General features: G+C 37.1%; 1 protein-coding gene across 2 annotated transcripts in view; it reads left to right on the top strand.

Annotated features, from left to right (window-relative positions):
* Positions 1 to 20,206, top strand: part of FBXO28 (F-box protein 28) — a 29,444-nt gene extending 9,238 nt beyond the window's left edge. Inside the window, exons 2-5 of one of the 2 annotated variants that reach the window (XM_036877039.2) lie at positions 1,816 to 1,925; positions 5,154 to 5,292; positions 13,581 to 13,776; positions 15,651 to 20,206. In XM_036877039.2, the coding sequence (XP_036732934.1) occupies positions 1,816 to 1,925; positions 5,154 to 5,292; positions 13,581 to 13,776; positions 15,651 to 16,045 (840 nt within the window). In that variant the 3' untranslated portion in view covers positions 16,046 to 20,206. Of the gene's footprint in view, positions 1 to 1,815; positions 1,926 to 5,153; positions 5,293 to 9,419; positions 10,808 to 13,580; positions 13,777 to 15,650 lie in introns of those variants that run through there. The other variant, XM_036877780.2, reaches the window with a different exon arrangement.
* The last annotated feature ends 257 nt before the right edge of the window (positions 20,207 to 20,463 follow it).

Genomic DNA, 20,463 nt, shown 5'->3' with positions numbered 1-20,463 from the left:
ATATTTTAGTACCAAAGTTTGTGGCAACGTGGCTGTTCAGGATTGGGGCACTGGTTCTCAAAGTGTGGTGTAGGGATCCGAGAGCAGTTTCCAAGACCCTTTCAGGGAGTGTCTAAGATCTAAAATGTTTTAATTATAGTACTGTGATATTCACATTCTTCACTGTCATTCTTTAACAAGTGCAGAGTGGAGCTTTCTAGTAGCTCTGTGGCATATGATGATGTTATCATATTGGTAGCTAATGAAGTGTGTTGTTGTGTATTGTGTTCTCTAGAATTCTCTACGTTAATACCTCAGTAGATTTAACGTAGAAGCAGATACGAGGATTCTCTTGTTAAACTGCACATCAGAGATTTGCAAAAATGTAACTTCCTAAATATTTGTTTTAGAAAAGTTGTTTTTCCTTAAAAAGTTATTTATCTTAATATGTATTTGTTTTATTATTGTTATGTTTTCAGTAGACACTGAACAAACATCCTGATAAGTTGGAAATAGATCCTGCCGTATTTTAAAATATCATCTTAGTTATCAATATTTAAATTTTATTATGTTTTAACTTACTTTGAAATTGAAAAGAACCATTTTCCTTACCACCTTTCATTTGGCATGCTGTGAGTTAGGAATTATCTAGCGTTTAATATTAGAGTATTAAAGCTTCAACCCAGTTGCCAGAATTTTTGTTCCTGTATTCTCAGAAGAAAGCACACATACCAAGAGTTTCATCAACATGTCATTTCAACCAGTATTTGTCAGGCACCTGTGCTTGGGTGCTGTGAGAGCTAGAAGCCTGAGAGCCCCTGCCTGACTGACTTGTCCTTGATGCAGATTTATCTCAGTGTCTTGTACTTCAACATCCACACCTACACGGTGAGAATAAATGTTCAGGTTGATGACTTCTGAGTCACTGCAAAATTCTCAGGGATCAAAAACAAACTGATCCTGTGTGCAAGGTTTCAGTAACATAAATGTGCTGGGATATCTCAGAAATGTAAATAAATGGAACAAAGTTTTCAAATTAGTACTAAGTTAATCAAAATTTATTCAATATAATTTTTACATAGTTCTTGGTTGTTTACCAAGTGATTTGCATGTATTTTTCATTTATCCTAATGATATCCCTATGAATTAGATATTAATTCGCGTTTTACAGATGGCCAACTCAGCTTTCAAATGGTTAGCTGAGTTGCTCAAGAATGCATAGAGGTTGGCCTCAAATTTTAGGTGTTTTGAGTTCTGATCCTGTGCTTTTACTATATAAAAACAATATATTCCTTAAGGATTTTAAATAGTTGAGGTTCTGCTAACCATAGTAAGATATTTTGAAGGATATGACAGTCTCTAGTATAGAGTAACTATACAATTAATCCAAATCAATAATAGAAATAAATAGGAATTCTCATCTTGGTTATAGATCATATAAACTTTGTGAAAGGTTGGACTTGAATTTGAATGTACATTTTTGGCTAGAGTTTTCCTTGTTTCAAACCATTAAAAATCTTTGAACATGTTGTTTTATAATCTTCAGGACTAGTTTCTGACCATAATAGTGGAATACATTCAGAGCATTCAACAAATACCTAAAGTAAAGGAATGAATTACTTGCCTACACATAGTATTAATTTCAGTGTAATATTTCAGGAATTACAAATTATGAGGGATTTACCCACATACGGTGATTGAAAGATTCAGACTGCAAACTGGGGAACAATATTAGCACAGATATTTTCCAGTTTTCAATTAAGAGTCTAAGTTAGTTGTCTGCTATTAATTTCATTAGTGCATTTTAAAATTCTTTCTTCCCCTCTCTCCCTATAGGTTTGTAAAAGAATGGATTTGGTCTGCCAGAGAATGTTGAATCAGGGATTTCTTAAAGTGGAGAGATACCATAATTTATGTCAGAAACAAGTTAAAGCACAACTCCCAAGGTAGATATGGCTAGCAGAGACAATTTATAGAGGGAAGTTTTGTTTGGTTGTTTCTTGGTTTGTATTTTTTTTAATCTTAGTAGGCGTTTACATGTTAAATGGTTTCCAGGTACCCAGATCACAATAAGTGATTTTTACTATGGTTTGTCCACTCTGATCATTTCTATTGAACATTTTACTAGAGGTTCAAGCCAGAGTGGTTAGACAAGAAAAAAAAAGACATCCAGATTGGAAAGGAAGAAGTAAAAAACTTTCTCTTCATGGATGACATTTTCTCATATATAAGGAAGGAATTCGCTGATTATTAGAACTCGTAAACAAATTCAGCAGGGATACAGGATATAAGATTGATAAACAAATATCAGCTACATAATTGTATACACTAGCAATAAATGATCCAAAAATGAAAGTAAGGAGACAATTCTATTTACAATAGCATCAGAAATAGTAAAATACTTAGTAGTATGGATTAAAGATGGCGGCGTGAGAGGAGAGACAGAGGCTTCCTCTTAAAACTGGATACAATTAGAAAATTTAATTGGCGCAACTAATCCTGAGAGAGCAACAGGAAAGGATGGCGTCAGACTGCGCACACCTGGAGAAAAGAGCAGACCTCAGCGAACGGGGTAACGTACCAGAGCTGTGGCTCCCAGGACCCGAGCCCCTCCCCCATCCCAGCTCGCTCGCGGAAGGAAGAGCAGGGAGGGAGTAGAAGGCTTGGGACTGCTGAATACCTAGCACCAGAGATCTGCGCTGGGAGCACAAACCTACATTTCATGGTGCTTTCATGAGACTCGCATGACCACCGGGTTGGAAAGTTAATACAGGCAGAGTTCCTGGGGAGACTGGGATTCCGGCTGCTTGTGGAAAGCAGGGATCCATATCCGGCTGCTCTGGGACAAAAACTTATACCTGTGTGACCGGCCCACTGGCGCAGGCAGTGGAGACAGGCACGGCAGCCAGGAGGCGGGGAACAGCTCTTCCCTACCCCCAGGCACCAGTACCGCTCCCCTGCGACCCCCGACGTTGCTTCAGGGGCTGAGAAGCTCCAGAATAGAGCTTCTGGACACTAGAGGGCACCATATACAAACATGAAACGCCAAAGGAACCTTGTCCAGAGTAAAATTGTTAATACAACTCCTGAGAAAGATTTAAATGATACGGATCTCATGACTCTTCCTGAAAATACTTAGTAGTAAATATAACAAAAGAAATGGGAAACTTGTACACTGAAAACTTGAACGTTAAAAGAAATTGAAGAAGACTTAAGTGGAAAGATATTTCATGTTCATGGATTGAAAGACTTCATATTAAAAGGCAGTACTCCAAATTGATCTGTTCATCCAGGGCAACCTCTGTCAAAGTCCTAGCTATCCTTTTTTGGCATTAAGCAACAGACAATTGTATAATCCCTGTGGAAATACAGAAGACTGAGAAGAATAACAATCTGAAAAAGAACAACAGAGTTGGAGGACTGCTGCTCCCCAATGCCATCTTTTACTGTAGATCTTCAGTAATCACCTGTGTGCTGGTGCAAGGACAGACTCATAGATCAGCAGAGTAGAACTGAGAGTCCGGGAAACAAACCCTTATACTTGCAGTCAGTTGATTTTCAACAAAGATGCCAGACAGTTCAATGGGAAAAGAAGAATGTGTTCAACAAATGATGCTGGGACAACTGGGTATCTATATGCAAAAGAATGAAGTTGGACTCCTTGCTCACACAGACTCAGATTGTGGACTTCAGTGTAAATGTCAGTGTTATACTATAAAACCATTAGAGGAAAGCATAGTACTAACCTTCATGAACCTGGATTAGCCATTGGTTTCTCTCATATGATATCAAAGCACAAGTAACAAAAGGGAAAAGTAGGCAAACTGGACTTCATAAAAATTCAGAACTTCTGTGCCTCAAAGGACAACATCAACAAAGTGAAAAGACAACCAATAGAAGAATATATTTGCAGCCCAACATCTATATCCAGATTGTATGAAAAATTCTTAAAACTCAACAATAAAAAGACAAGTAACCCAATTTAAAAGAGATGGACTAAGGCCAACAAGCACATGCAAGATGTTCAACATCATTAGTCATCAGGGCCTTGCAAGTCAAAACACTATGAGATACCACTTTAAACTCACTAGGATGCTAAAATAAAAGACAAAACATGTTGGGAAGGGGATGTAGACAAGTTGGAACTGGTGGGATTGTAAAATAGTGCTGCCACTTTAGAAAACCCTCAGAAAAAACATAGAGTTAATTTTTAACTTAGGTATATACCTAAGAGAAATGAAAATTTATCCACAAAAAAATTTGTACTTGAATGTTCATAGCATTATTCATAATAGCCAAAAAATGAGGCACAACCCGAAGTCCATCAGCTGATAAATGGATAATCAAAATGTGGGATGTCTATATAATAGAACATTATTTGGTCATAAAAAGGAATGAAATAGTGACATGCGCTACAAATGGATGAGCTTGAGAACAATGCTGAGTGAAAAGACAAATGCCAACCACATAACATGATTTCAGTTATCCGAAATGTGCAGACTAGGCAAATCCATAGAAACAAAGTAGATTAGTGGTTGTTAGGGCTGGGGAATGAGGTAACTGATAATGGTTATGGGCTTTCTTGTAGTAATGAAAATGTTCTGAAATTAGATAGTAGTGATCAGTACGCAACTCTAAATGTAATAGTAACCACTAAATTGTATACTTTAAAAGTGAATTTTATTCATTGAGTTGTACACCTGATTTGTGCATCTTACTGTATGTGCCTCAATTTTAAAAAATTGATGCTTGATACATAAATAAGGAAATGGTATTGGCATAAAATAAATAAAAGGGAACTTTATTGTATGAAGTATTTCTCAGTAAAACTATTGAAAAAGTTTAAAAGAGCTGATTTTGTGGGCAAAAGCACGTGGTCTCTTGTTTCTGTGTCCATGTGTAATTCTTTCATTTATCTAATTCATTTGACTCACGCAGCTGCTAGGCTTGATAAAGCCAAAACAAAAACTTTTTGTCTTTTTAAATACCTTATTGAGTACTAGTCCTTGGCAAGGATTTCTGGACATAGTGATTCATTTTCTGTTACATCTAAATGATGACCCAATTGTAGGTTTCTAAACCAACATGTAAATGTTGGACTGTTTATTAAGGCATTTTGATTGCTTAACATGTAGTCCACTGTGCTGCTTTAATGGGTTTTTTTTTTATTACAGGAGAGAGTCAGAAAGGAGAAACCATTCATTAGCTCGTCATGCAGACATTCTCGCTGCTGTTGAAACAAGGCTGTCACTGTTAAACATGACTTTTATGAAGTATGTGGATTCCAATCTCTGTTGCTTCATCCCAGGAAAGGTACAATAGAACTGTTTACTTAGAACAGCTGGATTGCACTGTGTAAACTTTAAATTATTATAAAATTCTAGGGTGGTTTTTTTTTATGTCAGAATTGTTCCTATTTCTTGGAAATGAGATTCTATGAATGGATTTGTTTAGCTTTGTGCAGTAACTGATACAAATATGTATCATTTACATGATCTTTAAAATTCCAGTTAAGAAATATATACATAGGAGTTATACCATTCTTTAGAGAAGCTTATTAAAAGTTCTACTCAAGTACACATTTTTGGGCTTACACTCTTTGTTAAGATGCCAGATAAAAAGAAAGGAATGAGGTCACTATTGTCCCTGACTTCAAGATCGTTACAGTTTAGGGAGGTGGAGTAGAAGGGGCAAGCTGGTTCTTGTTTTGTATAAGAACTGTTTGCTGAAGACAGGTTACATCCTTCCAGAAATAATTACTGTATAGCAATATACTCAGAGTGCTATTAACAGTGCTATTTCACACAGAAATAAGTGTGTTGTGCATGTTTACTAAGTTAACAAAGATTCCAGCATTCAACATGATAATATCCAGTAGTATTTTTTGTTTCTTGAATTGAGTGTGAATTCAAAAGAAATATGCTTAAATCTTTTTATATGGAAGGGAGGTGGAGATGGACTTAAAGGTAATTTTGCTACTATTTGATACTAGCAAAAAGTTCGTTAACATGGTTAATACCTAGCAAAAATTTGAATGGTCTCTTATTATTTCCATAGATAATTAATATTGGCAATATTTTGTACTTTCTCCATTTTTTAAGTTTTTTATGGTGTCTATTTTGGGGGCAATCCTGTTTCTTATTTTATTGATTTATTCTCATTTCTTATCATCTTATTTATCATTTTCCTCCTGTTAGCTACACATGCTTTTGTAGCACACTTACTATAAAATAGGAAAGGTGACTGTGCAGTCAGCAACTTTAGATTCTGATTCTTATGCCAGATTTATCCATATCTGGTTTATAGGCCTTAACTCTAGGCATTCCTGGCAAGTTCATCAAACTAGTATAGGTTGCCCCTGTGGCCTCACAAGTTTTATTGCCTATCTCATTGTTACAGATATGAATATGTGAGAAACATCTTAAGAGTTCTCATTAACCTCAGAGACAGTTCGGTGGATCAGTCGTTACTAACGAGTTGAGTGTTGCAGCAGAGTCCATATCACCTGCAAAGCCTAAGATACTCAGCGTCTGGCCTTTGCAACAGCAGCCAGTCTTTGTTTCAGATGATGGGAATCAGGTGATGGGAATGCCGGTCTCCGCTGCCTAAACAAATGAGGTCAGATCCAGTTGAGTCCTACTGTTTTTTGGAAACCACTTGATATTTTTCCTTTAATCTCTAGTGCCAAAATAAACAGCAAAATGTGGCAGTAGTGTTGCAAGGTACAGTGGGAACCTGTGGGCATTAGCTATGGATAGCTACTTACCTGAAGCCTTCACCTTGGCCACAACAAAAAAGCAGTTGAAAAGGAGTTTTGTACCTGACTTTACCTTGTAGTATAGAGACCTGCCTATTGCTTTCTCTTGTCGTTGCACTCTTATGCTTAGGAAATGCTTTCTAATCCTTGGAGTGCTTGGATCTCATTTGCTTTTCCCCACAGCCATGTGAGGTAGCTGGAACAAGTGTGCTCTTGCTGTTCTCAAATAGGCAGGCTGAGGCCCTAGGTGATGACAACAGCTACATCCGAGTCTGCTTGATTTCTGTCTTGCATTTTCCCTTAGTAAAGGACCCATTTCTTCACAAGAACTTACCCTAAGTTCTTTTTCTCCTATAAACCTGTGCTAAATGGAAAAATAACCCCCAAAAAACAAGTAATTTTTTTATTATCACACTTAATTCAGCATGGATTATTTTCTTTAAAGTACATCTTTATAGCTTATATTTTGCCTAAAGCAGTACTGTGTATACTCAGAATATTTTTTGTCTTTATGTAGTTGGTACTTTTTAGCCTACTTAAGACTGAAATGAAACTGCTAACCAGTTTACAGTATTTCAGTTGTTTTATGATTATTCCCTTTTTTGTACTTCTCATCCTTAAACTTCCTACATTCTCTTTAGAACGTAAGACTGTGGCATTTAATTTCCACATGCTTAAGTAAGAATGTTATATGAAATGATTTTTTTTCAGTCTTTCTTTCCAGTCTTGATTTGCTGTGTAGCTTCTGTTGTAGGGTATTCTAGTTTTCCCCAAGGTCATGCTCCCGGGTTATACTTAAAACAAAAAAGTTCAGGAACTTTGTAAGTGAACTTGCTTTTGTGGTTTTGTATAGAATATATCCATTTTGTTAAAATTCAGGCCTACCATAATCATTCTGTTTCTCAAATTATTTTTCACAAATAAGTTGAATGTGGGTAATACCAACAGTCTAGTTTAAATTAGATTGGTATACACCAGAATTTTGGATCTTTTAACATTTGGGAAAAACTATTTTTAAAATTATTCCCCCCTGAAAGAGCAATCAAATTTACTCTTCAAATTAAACGGTAGGTTAAATTTGGCAGATTGAATATATATTTACCTCTGGTTCCTCCCAAAATTCTGCTCATACATAAGTGAGCTAATTTTAAAAAGTTAAAAGAGACACATGAGAATGAGATCAGGAAGGATATGGCAACAACACAACTTTGGAAGCTAGAAAGTAGGTGAGTAGGCAGTTACTGACTTAGCAGCACCAAGAAAGTTAGATCTTACATGGGCAGTGGGGAAGCTGCGAGGCAGCCCAGCCTGCACAGCTGAGCCTGTGGAAAACTTTGGCATCGACCTCCAAGCGCCTCTGACGAGGCTGGAACAGGAGAGTTGTTTGCAAGTCTGTACTTAGAATGATTTAACCCCCCCTCTCCAGCTCCAGACCAGATTATTGCCCTTCTCAGTGAGAACCTAGGTCTATTCACTGGAGGGGCTTAACATGGGGTCTCTTCAGGTTGTTGCAGTAGGGGAGGAGGAGGTGGGGATGGGGGAAATAGGTGAAGGGGGCATTAATTAATGAGAGTGATACTAGATGGGTGATGGTTACATGAGTATGTACACATGTCAGAATACATCAGGCTGTGCACTGGAATAATGAAAATTAAAATTCCGTGCTCTTTAGGGGAAAAATTGGGGTCTCTTAACAAAGACCATACTGATAGCAAGGGTATTAAAAGAAAATCTGTCTAAAGAATTCAGACTCTTTGGGAGTTTGCCACTATTGTTTATGGCAAGGGATCAGCAAACTTTTCTGTAAGGGCCAGATAGTAAATAGGTGTGGCTTTTCGGGCCACATGTTCTCTGTCAGAACTGTTCAACTCCTGAGCAGCAGCTGTGAGCCCTGACCATGCTGTATTGATACTCCCATTTATCTTCTCTCAGATCTAAGAGAATTGTAGATTGTTGACTTACTCCTGTAATCATTTCTCAAGTCTTCTGTCACTCAGACATTTTACGGTAAGTTCATGGTCCGTGTCAGCAGTTCACATGTACTGAAGCACACACATGAGCAGAAGCCAGCTATCCATAGTAAGAGACATAATAACAAGATCCACAGGCAGCCCTGCCCCTGCTCATTACGAGTGGCCCCGGTAACCATTTGTGCTTATTGAAACTTAGCAATCCCCAAAAGTCAGAATTTTTACAGTGTAAATGATCGTGCAAGGTCATGAAACTGGGTTTCCCCGAACAAACTTAAAGTCTACATACTGTCTATTTTTAATGTTTGGAGGAAAAGAACACTGGTTGGTGGTGGTGCATTTTTAAATTTTTTATAATTTACTTTAATATAATTTTACATTTACACAAAAATTGCAAGAATAGTACAAGGAACTCCCGTATATCTTTTATGTAGATCCAGCCGTTACTTATCTTTTGTCTCATTGTTTTCATTCTCTCTACATACTGCTTTATTTTCCTGAACTATTTGAAAATAAGATGGAGATACTGTGACCTTTATTCTTAAACCTTTTATTGTATTTCCTAAGAACAAGGACAGTGTCTTACTTAACTACAGTACAGATATTAAAATCAGGAAATTTAACACCGATAAAATACACTTATCTAGTTGCTAGGCCATATTCAGATTTTATCACTTACCTTAATAACTCTTCCTAGCTGTTCTCTTTTGCAGTCCAGAATCCATTTCAGGGTCACACGTGGATTCCCTGATCTTCAGTGCAGAGTGGTTCCCTGTGCTTTTGCTGTGGTTTTTCCCCATCCCTTCCCTTTTGTTGTGTTTCTTGATCTTTATGTTTTTGGAGAGCATAGATCATTAAGGACTATCCTTTGAGTTTTTCTCATGTTCCCAGAATTTTTGTTTCTTTTAAAATTGATTTCAGTGTGAAGACAATTTAAAAATCAGGATTATTTGGGTGCCTTTCTTCCTTTAAGGAATAAACTTATTCTCATCGTGAAGTAAATATATAAGGCCATGAACCTTTCAAATGAGAAAAAAAGTCTATTGTCATATTGAGTTTTTAGATCTTTTCTCTTCCCCAACCAGCCACCCTTCCCCGTCTTGGCTGACTAGGGAGTTCTGATCAGCTTTTTATGTGCTCCATTCTTAAATATAGGCAGAGTATAGAGAACCACTAGACTAATATGAAACACAGAATAAAACTCATGGGAAAATACCTTTCAGAAAACCATACAAGGATATAAAACTTTAAAAAGAAACTAATATTCTAAGAAATAAGAAAAGATATAAACACATGCCATATAAAGAAGTATTCTGAATAATTTTAATGCATTTAAATTTTTTAAATATGGAAGAAAATTTTTTAAGTTAAATAAAAGGGGTAAGAAGGGAAGTTAAGGAAATCTCAAGTAGAACAAAAAAATAAAATGAGAACATATGAGGGTCAATATTCTAATAGGAGCTTTATTTGCTAAACAGTAAATTAAACAAAATGGAATTCTGTCTCACCTACAACAGTCCAAAGACATGATATTCATAGTATAGCATTTATAACTGTGCCAATCTGAACATAAGTATTATAGAATGAACTGCATATGCTAGAAATGTGATGGTTGTTCACATTTGATTTGTACCATACCTTTGTAAAAGTAAAAGTATTTTTCACAACTTAATTATCTCAAGCCCAGGTAGGATTTGGCATGTGGTATATTATTTAAAGGGCATAAAAACAGCTAGTCAGAGTTTTAAGTGATCAGCCTAAGTGCACCCTCCTGTTTTAACTCCTTGACCCATTGAAACTCTACCTGTTTCTCATTGCCAAGGCCTTCATCAGGCCTACCTAGTTCTCTCAAGCAGATCCTGTCTCTACATTCTTTCTTGGCACACAGTACTTTGCTTGCCCAGTTTGAGCTGTGCTTTGTTGTTTATGGGTCTAGCACTAAGTCATCTTGCTCTGGATAGGGTCTGTGTCTTTCATGCCTGAATCATTACAATAGTCTTTTCTGGTCTAGCTCATTCTGTGAATATTCTTCTGTCTACCAGTGTTTGTATATGTAACATAATATAAATAGATCAACTAATAAAGCTATGAATATTAAACAGTTTCAGAAATTTTGTATTTTTTTAAATCCCTCTCAATAGAAATTGTGAGTGACCTTTATGTTCAAAATCTGATGTCTAAAAATCATATTTTTGTATTGAATTTAACCCTGTTGGTTGCTCCTAAACAGTTTTATTTAGATATGTCAATGTTAAGCAATGTGTAATTTCTGACCATCTCTTACCACTTATCTGACAAACACTGAGTATGTGCTATGTGCCAGACATTGTTGGACAGTAGAGATGTGATGGAAAACTAGATGCGAGCTCTTCTCTCACTGTGCTTAGTCTGGGGGAGACAGACAGCAGAAAGATGTACTTACAACTTGTAATGTTTGTTCTGAAGGGAAAATAAAGGGCTAGATGAAGATGTTAACAGGCTGAAATTGGAAGAGGGATCAGAAAAATACTACTCTTGAGAAAGGGAAATGTCAGTGAGACCTCACATATGATTGAGGAATTGGGGGTTGGAGAAGGAGGGGGATATGCCAGGAGAACAATCTAGAAAAGGGATCATACTGTGCAAAAGCCCTAGGGCAGAAAAGGACCAGAGGGCTTGATTAGTTGAGAGCTGATAGTCACTTTGTATCTGTAGATGCTGCATACTAACTTAGAGGACAACATAACATGGAGGCTACAGTGCTTCTTGTAACATGGGTAAAACTTTGATGAGCGCTAAACTACTGCAGATCGATTAACATACTAGTACTGCACATAGAGTCTCAGTCAACATGAGGACCTTTTTAAAACACTATATTTCTACTCTGGTTTATATTTTCAATTTTATTAACCATTTCTTAATTATGTACAAACATTACAAATTTCTTCAAACCTTGGAACTTCTGCTGGCCTCCATAAACATGTACTCTTTGGACAGAGGTATGGATTGCATACTTCCAGCTCTTGAACTCTTTAAGCAAGCTGAGCTGATGCTGGCCTTGAAGCCATTGCCATTATCATCCTGTCTGACACACTTTTCTCCCCAGGTCTTCACATGACCAGTTCTTCCTCACTTGGTCTTCCCCTAAATATATAAAGGTGGCCCTGCCTGACTACCTTATTATTTGTTTACTTTAGCTTCATGAGAATGAGAATCTTGTCAGCCTTGTTCACTGTTTTCACTCCAGTTCTTTGAAAGTGATACATACATAGTAGAACTCAATTAATGCTCAAATAATGTTTATCTTACAAGTTAGGACATGCTCAGATAATTAATTTGAAAGCCCAAGAGGAAATACCTTTTTTTAAATATATGTAGTAGTTCCTAATATAAAGTTCACTAAGTTATTGGGGGGAAAAATGGTATTCTAAAATGGGTTCCAAATCTAGTGTTAATGCGAAAAATAAGTGTACCACTTAACCACTAGTGCCTCAGAAATCTGCCTTTGCCTCTCATAACTCAGAATGTTCTCTTTTGGCAACATCAGTCCCTCTTAGGCTGTCGGCAACTGAGGCCCCACCATCACCTGCAGTTTCTCTCCTGAACCCCTAAAGGGTCTGTCTCCGGCTGCGTGATGGATAGTTCCCCTGCGTGTCACACATGTTTTCAAGCTAGCATGCCTCACCTCTTACTACATCTGCCTACATATACACCACCTTAGCTTGGGCCATTCTGTCTATCTTTCCAGATCCTTGTGCGAGGTCTTCTCAGATTCAGGATGACACATCATAACAGTTACTTCACTGACATTTATTTGTTAAGCACACAGGCCTAGGCTGCAAGGGTTGTCTCACTGCACTGAGGCTGGGGAGCACGTGTCCTGGGACTGGCATGCAAACTGCGTGTTTCTTTGGCAGCACTCAGCAGCCTGAGTGAAGGAGAAATGAAGGTCAATTATAAGGTTGTTCTAGAGGTGGGACTGGCTAGATGAGTGCAGCAGGAGGGGTGCAGGGTGGTTTGAGATGTGTTGGTCTGGGGTTGATTGACCCTCAATTCTTGTGAAGATAAAGACCCATTGGAAAAGATGTCTTCTAGACTGGAAGTCTCCAGGCATGTGGGTTATCAGCTTTAGGTTTCTGCTGCAGCCAAGAGAAGTATTAGTAAGAATAACCTCACAAGGATTAAAGCCAAGTTCAGAAATGCCTAAGGAAGGTTTGCTGCCATTCCAGCAAGAGAGTTAGGAACCAGGGTGGTCAACCTTGCTGCTGCTTCATGTATGTTCTGCTTGTGTTTCCCCATTGCACTGATCCTTAAAATAAAAAGGACAGCAAGTGGGGTGTGAGGCGTCCTCATTGTAGTCCATAGCAAGTGTCAGAGAAGCAAAACGAGACAGAACATGTGGTGCGAAAGAAAGAAGGAAATCAGGCTGAGTCCCTGGGACTTCAGGAAACAACTGGGCTGGAGTGAGATGGGCTTGGAGGACTGGAGAGTGTGGGTTTGGGTTACTCTCCTCCCTTTGCCTGCTCTCATTAGGGTCTGATTTCTTAGTAGTCCTCAGTTTTTTTTAGCTATCTGCATATCCCAGTTGGCATCATTTACATCTGTCTCCCCAGTCATACTGATTTTCTTCTGGACAGGAGCTGTTTTATTCATCCTGATTCCCAGCATAGTACCTGGTGTAAAAGGATGTTCACTGAATTTAAATATGTAACATACAAAGTACAACCAACCCAAAGCCATGTGTTACAAAGGTAATATTATCAAGGGCCAGTGTATACCTTAAAGCACCCTGTAGGTCTCTGCAGGAATTGCAAAACAAGTGGTCACTTCTCTCCCTACTTAACTGTTTTCTTTAAAAAAAAATAAAAAATGCTAATGAGAACTCATTATTTTAGGTAATTGATGAGATTTATCGTGTGTTGAGATATGTCAATTCTACCAGAGCCCCTCAACGAGCTCATGAAGTACTTCAAGAGTTAAGGGATATTTCCTCTATGGCAATGGAGTACTTTGATGAAAAGATTGTTCCAGTTCTGAAGAGGAAGTTACCAGGATCAGATGTATCTGGAAGACTCATGGGCTCTCCTCCAGGTATCTCTTACTTATAATGTGTTCAGTTCATCTTAACATTCATATGTAGTGTTGTAACTTTCTTTCCCCCACTTGACCATGTATCTTGACCTTATCTGTATTTGTAAATATATATATGTGAAATCACTTTTTACGACAGATTGAATTACAGACCCTAAGTTTTATAACTGATCCACTCTTGTTAAGCACATCTGTCTCTAGTTTTTCAGTATTTACACTGTGAAGAACAATCTTATACCTAAATGTTTGTACATATCCACAACTATTGACTTAAATTTGTTAGAATTGCTTAGTGAAAAACTATGCATATGTTTTTTGATATTTCTGATTAGTTAACATCCATTATCATAAAACAATTAAATATCCTTGATAAAGTAAAAAAACTATTTATAGAAATACCCAGTTAATTATTTCAGCCCCCCGTTATCTGGCTGATACTTAAAAGACAGGGTACATAAGACTTATTTTGTCACTACTTCTATGATAGCTATTTTGCAGAAGTATATTGGGTCCTAGAGATTTGTGTCCTTACCTACTAAAAGACTAAACATGCAAAATACCTTCAACCCTTGCAAATACTTTAAAAATCAGGAAAAAAATTATAGTAAAACATTTTATTCAATTAGTTAACTCCCTGGAGCACTCAGCAGGGTAGCTGAGTGGCTCTGTAATTAAAAGATAAGACCCATGGCATTTCAGCATTACTTCACCTGTTATTAGTTGAGTACCTCTTGTGTGCACAACGCTGTACTGTGTCCTGTGGGGACTAAAGAAGTGTAAAGAAGTGGGGTCTGCTGTAAAGGATGTGCTGTTTCAAAAGGTAAGACATATCCAGACTCAAATTATAGGCAAGAGAACTGTTTTAAAGGAGTGTCCATCTAAATGTCAAATCAGTAGCAGAGACACCATCTTAAGAAGATAAAATTGTGGGCTAGTCTGATTGAGACTTCACAAGACTGAAGGATTGACTTGAGACTTGATGTGTTAGTAGAAGCTGGATAAAGATCAGAGATCGAAGGAATATATTAGTCAAGGAAAATATTCTGTTTGTTTTAGATGTACAGGAGAAAATTGGCATTATGGGTTCAGGAATGAATGGATCTGTCTGATCCTTTTAGAAAACCTTCAGGACAATTAAAATTTTTGTTTCTTGTTTTTTTTTAAAGAATTTTTTAAATGTTTTTTTAAAAAATAGGTTATTAAAACTTGGTGAAGGGGGAGTCTAGTAAACATAATGTTCCTCATGTAATTGTAGATTAATGATACCAAAATTTTTTAAAAAGTGAAAAAATAGGTTATTAAAATAGTGACTTTTATGCCCATGTTTCATTCTGTTATTCCTAAAAACAGTAGTTGCAAAGCCTTCTATATTGTGTCAGGAATTCTTCAAGATCATCATGTATGATGTGGCCCACTTTTTAATGGCAAACCTATTGTTTGGCTAAAGTTGAAACTAAGTACAGACAGAACTTAAGATTGTGATAGGTCTGTACTTCTAACTTGAACTTGAATGTGTATGTTTGCTTATATGATATAAGATAGAAAATAATCTAACTTCACTACATGTATTTTCATACTAGGTCCTAAAAGTGTTTTATAACATTTTAATCCAATTTTATGCCATTAAATATCCTTCTCCATTTCCTGGCAATCCACATATTGCCACATGAACATAAGAATCAATTCAAAATTCAAATTCATTTATAGTTAAAACAAGGTGTCTAGTTATTCCATTAGACCAAGTGATTACAAAGGAGAAATTATGAAAACTGATACTATAAGGATATTCCATTTCAAAGTAAGTTTAATTAAGGATCTGTTAGTGGTAGCAGGATATTTTAAGTGATTGACCATTTTAAACTATTTTTCCACAGTTCCAGGACCTTCTGCAGCTCTAACAACAATGCAGCTCTTCTCCAAGCAGAACCCTTCAAGACAAGAGGTTACCAAACTCCAGCAGCAGGTTAAGACAAATGGTGCTGGTGTGACTGTTCTCAGGCGTGAAATTTCTGAGCTTCGCACCAAAGTGCAAGAACAGCAGAAGCAGCTTCAAGACCAGGACCAGAAACTGCTAGAGCAGACCCAGATCATAGGTGAGCAGAATGCACGCTTGGCAGAGCTGGAACGCAAACTACGAGAAGTAATGGAAAGCGCAGTAGGAAACTCCTCAGGGTCTGGGCAGAATGAAGAGTCTCCTCGGAAGCGGAAAAAGGCAGCAGAAGCCATAGACTCTCTTAGGAAATCTAAACGTCTCCGGGACAGAAAGTAAATTGGAACGTGGTTCAAGCTCCAGAGGAAGACATCTTAGTAGCTTCAGCAGTTACGCATATCAGGATACTGTGAGCAACCTGGTGTCCCTTAGGCTCCGAGACTTTCAGAACACAACTTAAACTTGAACTCTCATGGTTGGGACATTCTTTCCCTGCTTTCCTGGTTGAACTGATGCACAGACCTTTTACTTTGCAATAGATTTATACTAACCAGACCTGTCCTATCATGTTCTGAGGAGTTAACTTTTTTTCTGTGCAGATAATGTTTAAAGTAAGTTTGTTTCTGCATATATGCACATTACATAAGGAAATTAAAGCAGTCTTGACAGACTAGAAGTTAAGGTTAATACAGAAAATGTCCTGTTCACTTGAAAGAAAAGACCTACTTTTTAAATGGACAGTATCTTGTTTTTTAAAGAAAAAAGTTGGCTTTTTGTTATAAGTGACCTTTGTCTGGAACGTCTGAAGAGTAGTAAATGCTTTTTGGTATTGAAGTAATGGTAACTAAAACGGACTTTCATAGTATTGACTGTAGAAGGGCCTCTACAGTGTTGACTATATATTTTTATAAACTACTGGCAAGGGACTTAACCCAGTTGTTACATACATTTTCAGTTCTCTTCTGGAGCCATGTCCTACATTTGCATGAATAGATGCATGCATTGCCTAGTCTGTCACTTAAAGGCTCTTGCACTGGTATTGACCTTGAACCTCTGTACTTCTCCACTTTTAGAGCAGTGTCGTAGTTTAAGTGCTTAACATCTTCACCACAACAGCTTGCCTCGGGTGTGTGGAAGGGATTTGTTAGTCCATTTGTCCTCCAGTTTCACAGGAATGAGAGAATATTAAAGCCTGTTGATTTATCTGTTCTCTGCAGGGTTCAGGTACACTGGCTAAGTCGGAACCCCAAATTCCAAGGCTCTTTGAATCAGTATTGGACCTCTGATAACTAGTACTATTCCTTAGTACCATGTGCTCACTGATCAAATGTGGTGATTACCAGTGGCAACACAGTTTTGTCATTGAAAGAAATCTCTTTGGAGAAATTTGTACGATAAAAGCATTGTGATCATTGTCTTTCTGGGGGGGTGACCTGAGGGAAGCTTTTTAATATTAACTTCAAGCTTTCCTTATCCTGCAACCTTAAACAAAAGCTTTAATTTTATTTGCACTCTTGTGCTTGTAACTGGAAATGCATGTCTTGCACTGTTCAGCCTTCTAAGTGGTCACTTCAACAACAAATTATACACAGTGGTTATTTTCCCATTGTATATGTTTGAGACACTCAACTGATACTGCCTTAGTTTTATTTTAATGTACTAAATTATGTAGTTATTATTTGTTAAATTATCTTAAACTGTTGCCTTGGGCTACAGTTACTCAAATTTAGGTGTAATTAGAAAACTATCCCTTTCCAGGTAGGAGTTTAACACCTATATGAAATCTAAGGTTTTGGTAAGTACCTTAGTTAAAAGCACAAGGTTACCACCTTTTTTGTCCATTCAACATGACATGGTTATGCATCTCTAGGTTAACCTCACCAAATGGAACTTTTTCTTACCCATTTTTAATATTGTCCTTAGATTTTGAGCAATTCTATGTCTAACTTTGAAACTCCATTTACAATGTGTAGTATGTTTTCAATGAAAAAACCATAAAATAATATCCAAGTGTTTCATGGTTTGTTGGGAAGGTAATTTTAAAATAAACAATTTCCAAAAACATTTGTCAGCCAAGGTCATCCATAAAAGTCCCCGTCTGGAACTCATTTTCTCAGCAGGTCTCATTTTTATAACCATAGGAATTAGCCATGTTGTCATAATTCTGGAGGAGGCCTACTGAAATACTCATGGCCTTCAATAGCCTGCTTTCCTGGTAATAGGAAGACTTTTTTCAGTACCAGAAATACATTTTTCCTGGTTTACAAAGTATGATCCTTATGCATCAAAGGGATATATATAACCTCAGATGATTTCTTTAGCAGTTGTTAATTAAAGTTCCCTGGGTTTCTTTTTAAACTGCATCTAGATACCCTAAACATACCTGTAGTCTTCCATTAGTTAATATATTTGGCTGTCAAAATAAGCATTCATACTATTAGAAAGTAGATTCCTTGTTTTAAAATCCAGATTTCTACAGTACACCTGTCATCTCCTGTCTGTAAGAGTGTGGGGTTGTATCTGTTACTGCATGAATGTTGCATAACAGGAGGACAGTAAGCTCTATGGTTCAGTGTTTTTTAAGTCTTCAATCTCATTTAGACTATCTGGCTAAAACATGTTAGGATATACTGCCTTGACCAGTTGATAGCTGTTAAACTTGCTTTTGGATAGCATAATGGTATTTAAGGTTCAACAAATCACAAGTTATTTTGATCAGCTACAATTGATATATGCTAGAGGAAAACTGTAGATAAGGTACCTGAGAGAACCATCCTGCCCTGAATTATATATAGTCAGTGATTTAAATGCTGTGTATTAATACTGTTGTTCTAGAACAACCTTTCATAAAATATTCTTGTCCTCTTCCTTGGCTGTTTTTCAAGGAGGCCTCTATGTAATGGGCCATTCCCACTGGTACAACACTACAGACAAACATAGAATGTGAAAAGGCCAGGTAAGAAATGGGAAGGACTGCCCCCCTACCCCTCAGGCCAACAGGGCCCTCTGCTTATCTCCCACAGGGACCTGGCTTGGTTTCCACAGACTCTGAAATATGAATTATTTCAGAACATGAGGTTATGGAACCTGTTGTTTTCCAACCTCATCTTGTACAGAGCCTGAAGTTAATGGGATGAACACAAATGTGTTTACAGTAATCATACTGTTTTAAAAACTATTGGGGTACCATCAGGTCTAAAGCCACTGGTTTTGGAAACAACTTTTTTTTGTAGAAATGTGTTTTTTGGAGTACTGAACTTTACAGGGGCTTGCCTTAATCTCTATTTGTAGTTTCAAGATATATGTGATATTATTCTACTTGTTAAAATGTTAAAATATTCTATGTAGCCCCAAAGGTGGGTAAAACAGTATAAGTAATGCCTAGATAAATAAGCTAAAAGGTGTCACTACAGCGGATTTTTTAGAGAAAATGGACATATGAACATAGGCTATGTGTAATAAAAATAATGGCACCTTAAGATTGCACTATTTTATATGCCATTTCATAGCCTGCACTTTAATCTCCAAAGAAACAATGTATGATGTCCCAGTTGTTCCTTATTATTAATGAACTTTTTCCTAAGACAGGGCACTTAATTCTATTTTGCTATACAGAATTAGTTTCTTGGAGGTGGATTCATTTTTTGAGCTCTCTTATTTCCTTAGCCATAATATTTGTAGGATCTAGGAACTCCCTATCTTGTCTGTTTCCAATAGTATATAATTTTAATTTAATGTAATATAAAATCTCATACCCGGTGATCAGCACATTCGTATATCCTGCTCTAGGAATGAGTACCCATTTGTTAACACTTATCAAACCCTCTAAAAACAACATGCTGTAAATAAGATTTGAAGCCAGGAATAAAAGGCATTCTGAAAGGAAATGTATAATGCAGTCTCTTGAATGACTGTTTCTAATATAAAATCCAATTTGATACACCATCCAATTCTTTAACTTGGGATCTATCAGAAGTCCTTTAGTCCACAAAAATAAAACTACTTAATAACAAACTTCTATAACCTTCCATCTGAGGTGATCTTTCAAAAAATACTAATTTACAAAAGGGAAAACCAATTGACTGCTGCCTGCCATAATTTTACTTTTAAGAGCAATATTTATACTTGTGATAAACATGATAGGCTTAAGTAATGTTGGCCTTTTCCAGCTTCCTAAACATCTTTGTTAACAAATTCTGAAATTCCAAAGTTAAATACAAATTTTTCTCAGTCTGAAGAGAGAACCATGGGATTTGGAAACATTGGTAATCTGTTAGGTCCACTGCCAAAGTATACTGGTCCATACTCAAGCTATAGCAAAAGTTTAGAGGTGTTCATACTCCTTTATGTGGTACCATGTCTGTTTACTTATGCTCATGAGCATCAATAAACCAACTTACCTTCTGGAATTTCAACTGTTATAACCTAATTCAATTATTGGAAAGTGGGAAACAGCTCCTGGTCACAAAACGGGATGGGAATAAATGTATTGTTACCAGTGCCACTCGTTTTCTTTGTATTTCATGCACAAAAAATTTTGGAGTGCTGCTTCAAACACATGCTGCATTCATAGCTGCCACCTTGTGGAGCACTTTGCTGTTTTACACGTGATTTTAGCCATCACAGATGCCCCATTAAGAAGGTTTTACTCTCTAGGGAAGTTAGACCCTGGTAAGCAACACCTCGTGCTATACAAGTACCTGCATGGCACCTGAGCCTGCCAGTAGTGCTTGTGTGCCTCCTGCTACACTAGCCTA

The sequence above is a fragment of the Manis pentadactyla genome, chromosome 9, assembly GCF_030020395.1.
Source record: "Manis pentadactyla isolate mManPen7 chromosome 9, mManPen7.hap1, whole genome shotgun sequence".
Taxonomy (NCBI): domain Eukaryota; kingdom Metazoa; phylum Chordata; class Mammalia; order Pholidota; family Manidae; genus Manis; species Manis pentadactyla.
This window is presented reverse-complemented; position numbering and strand designations above follow the sequence as displayed.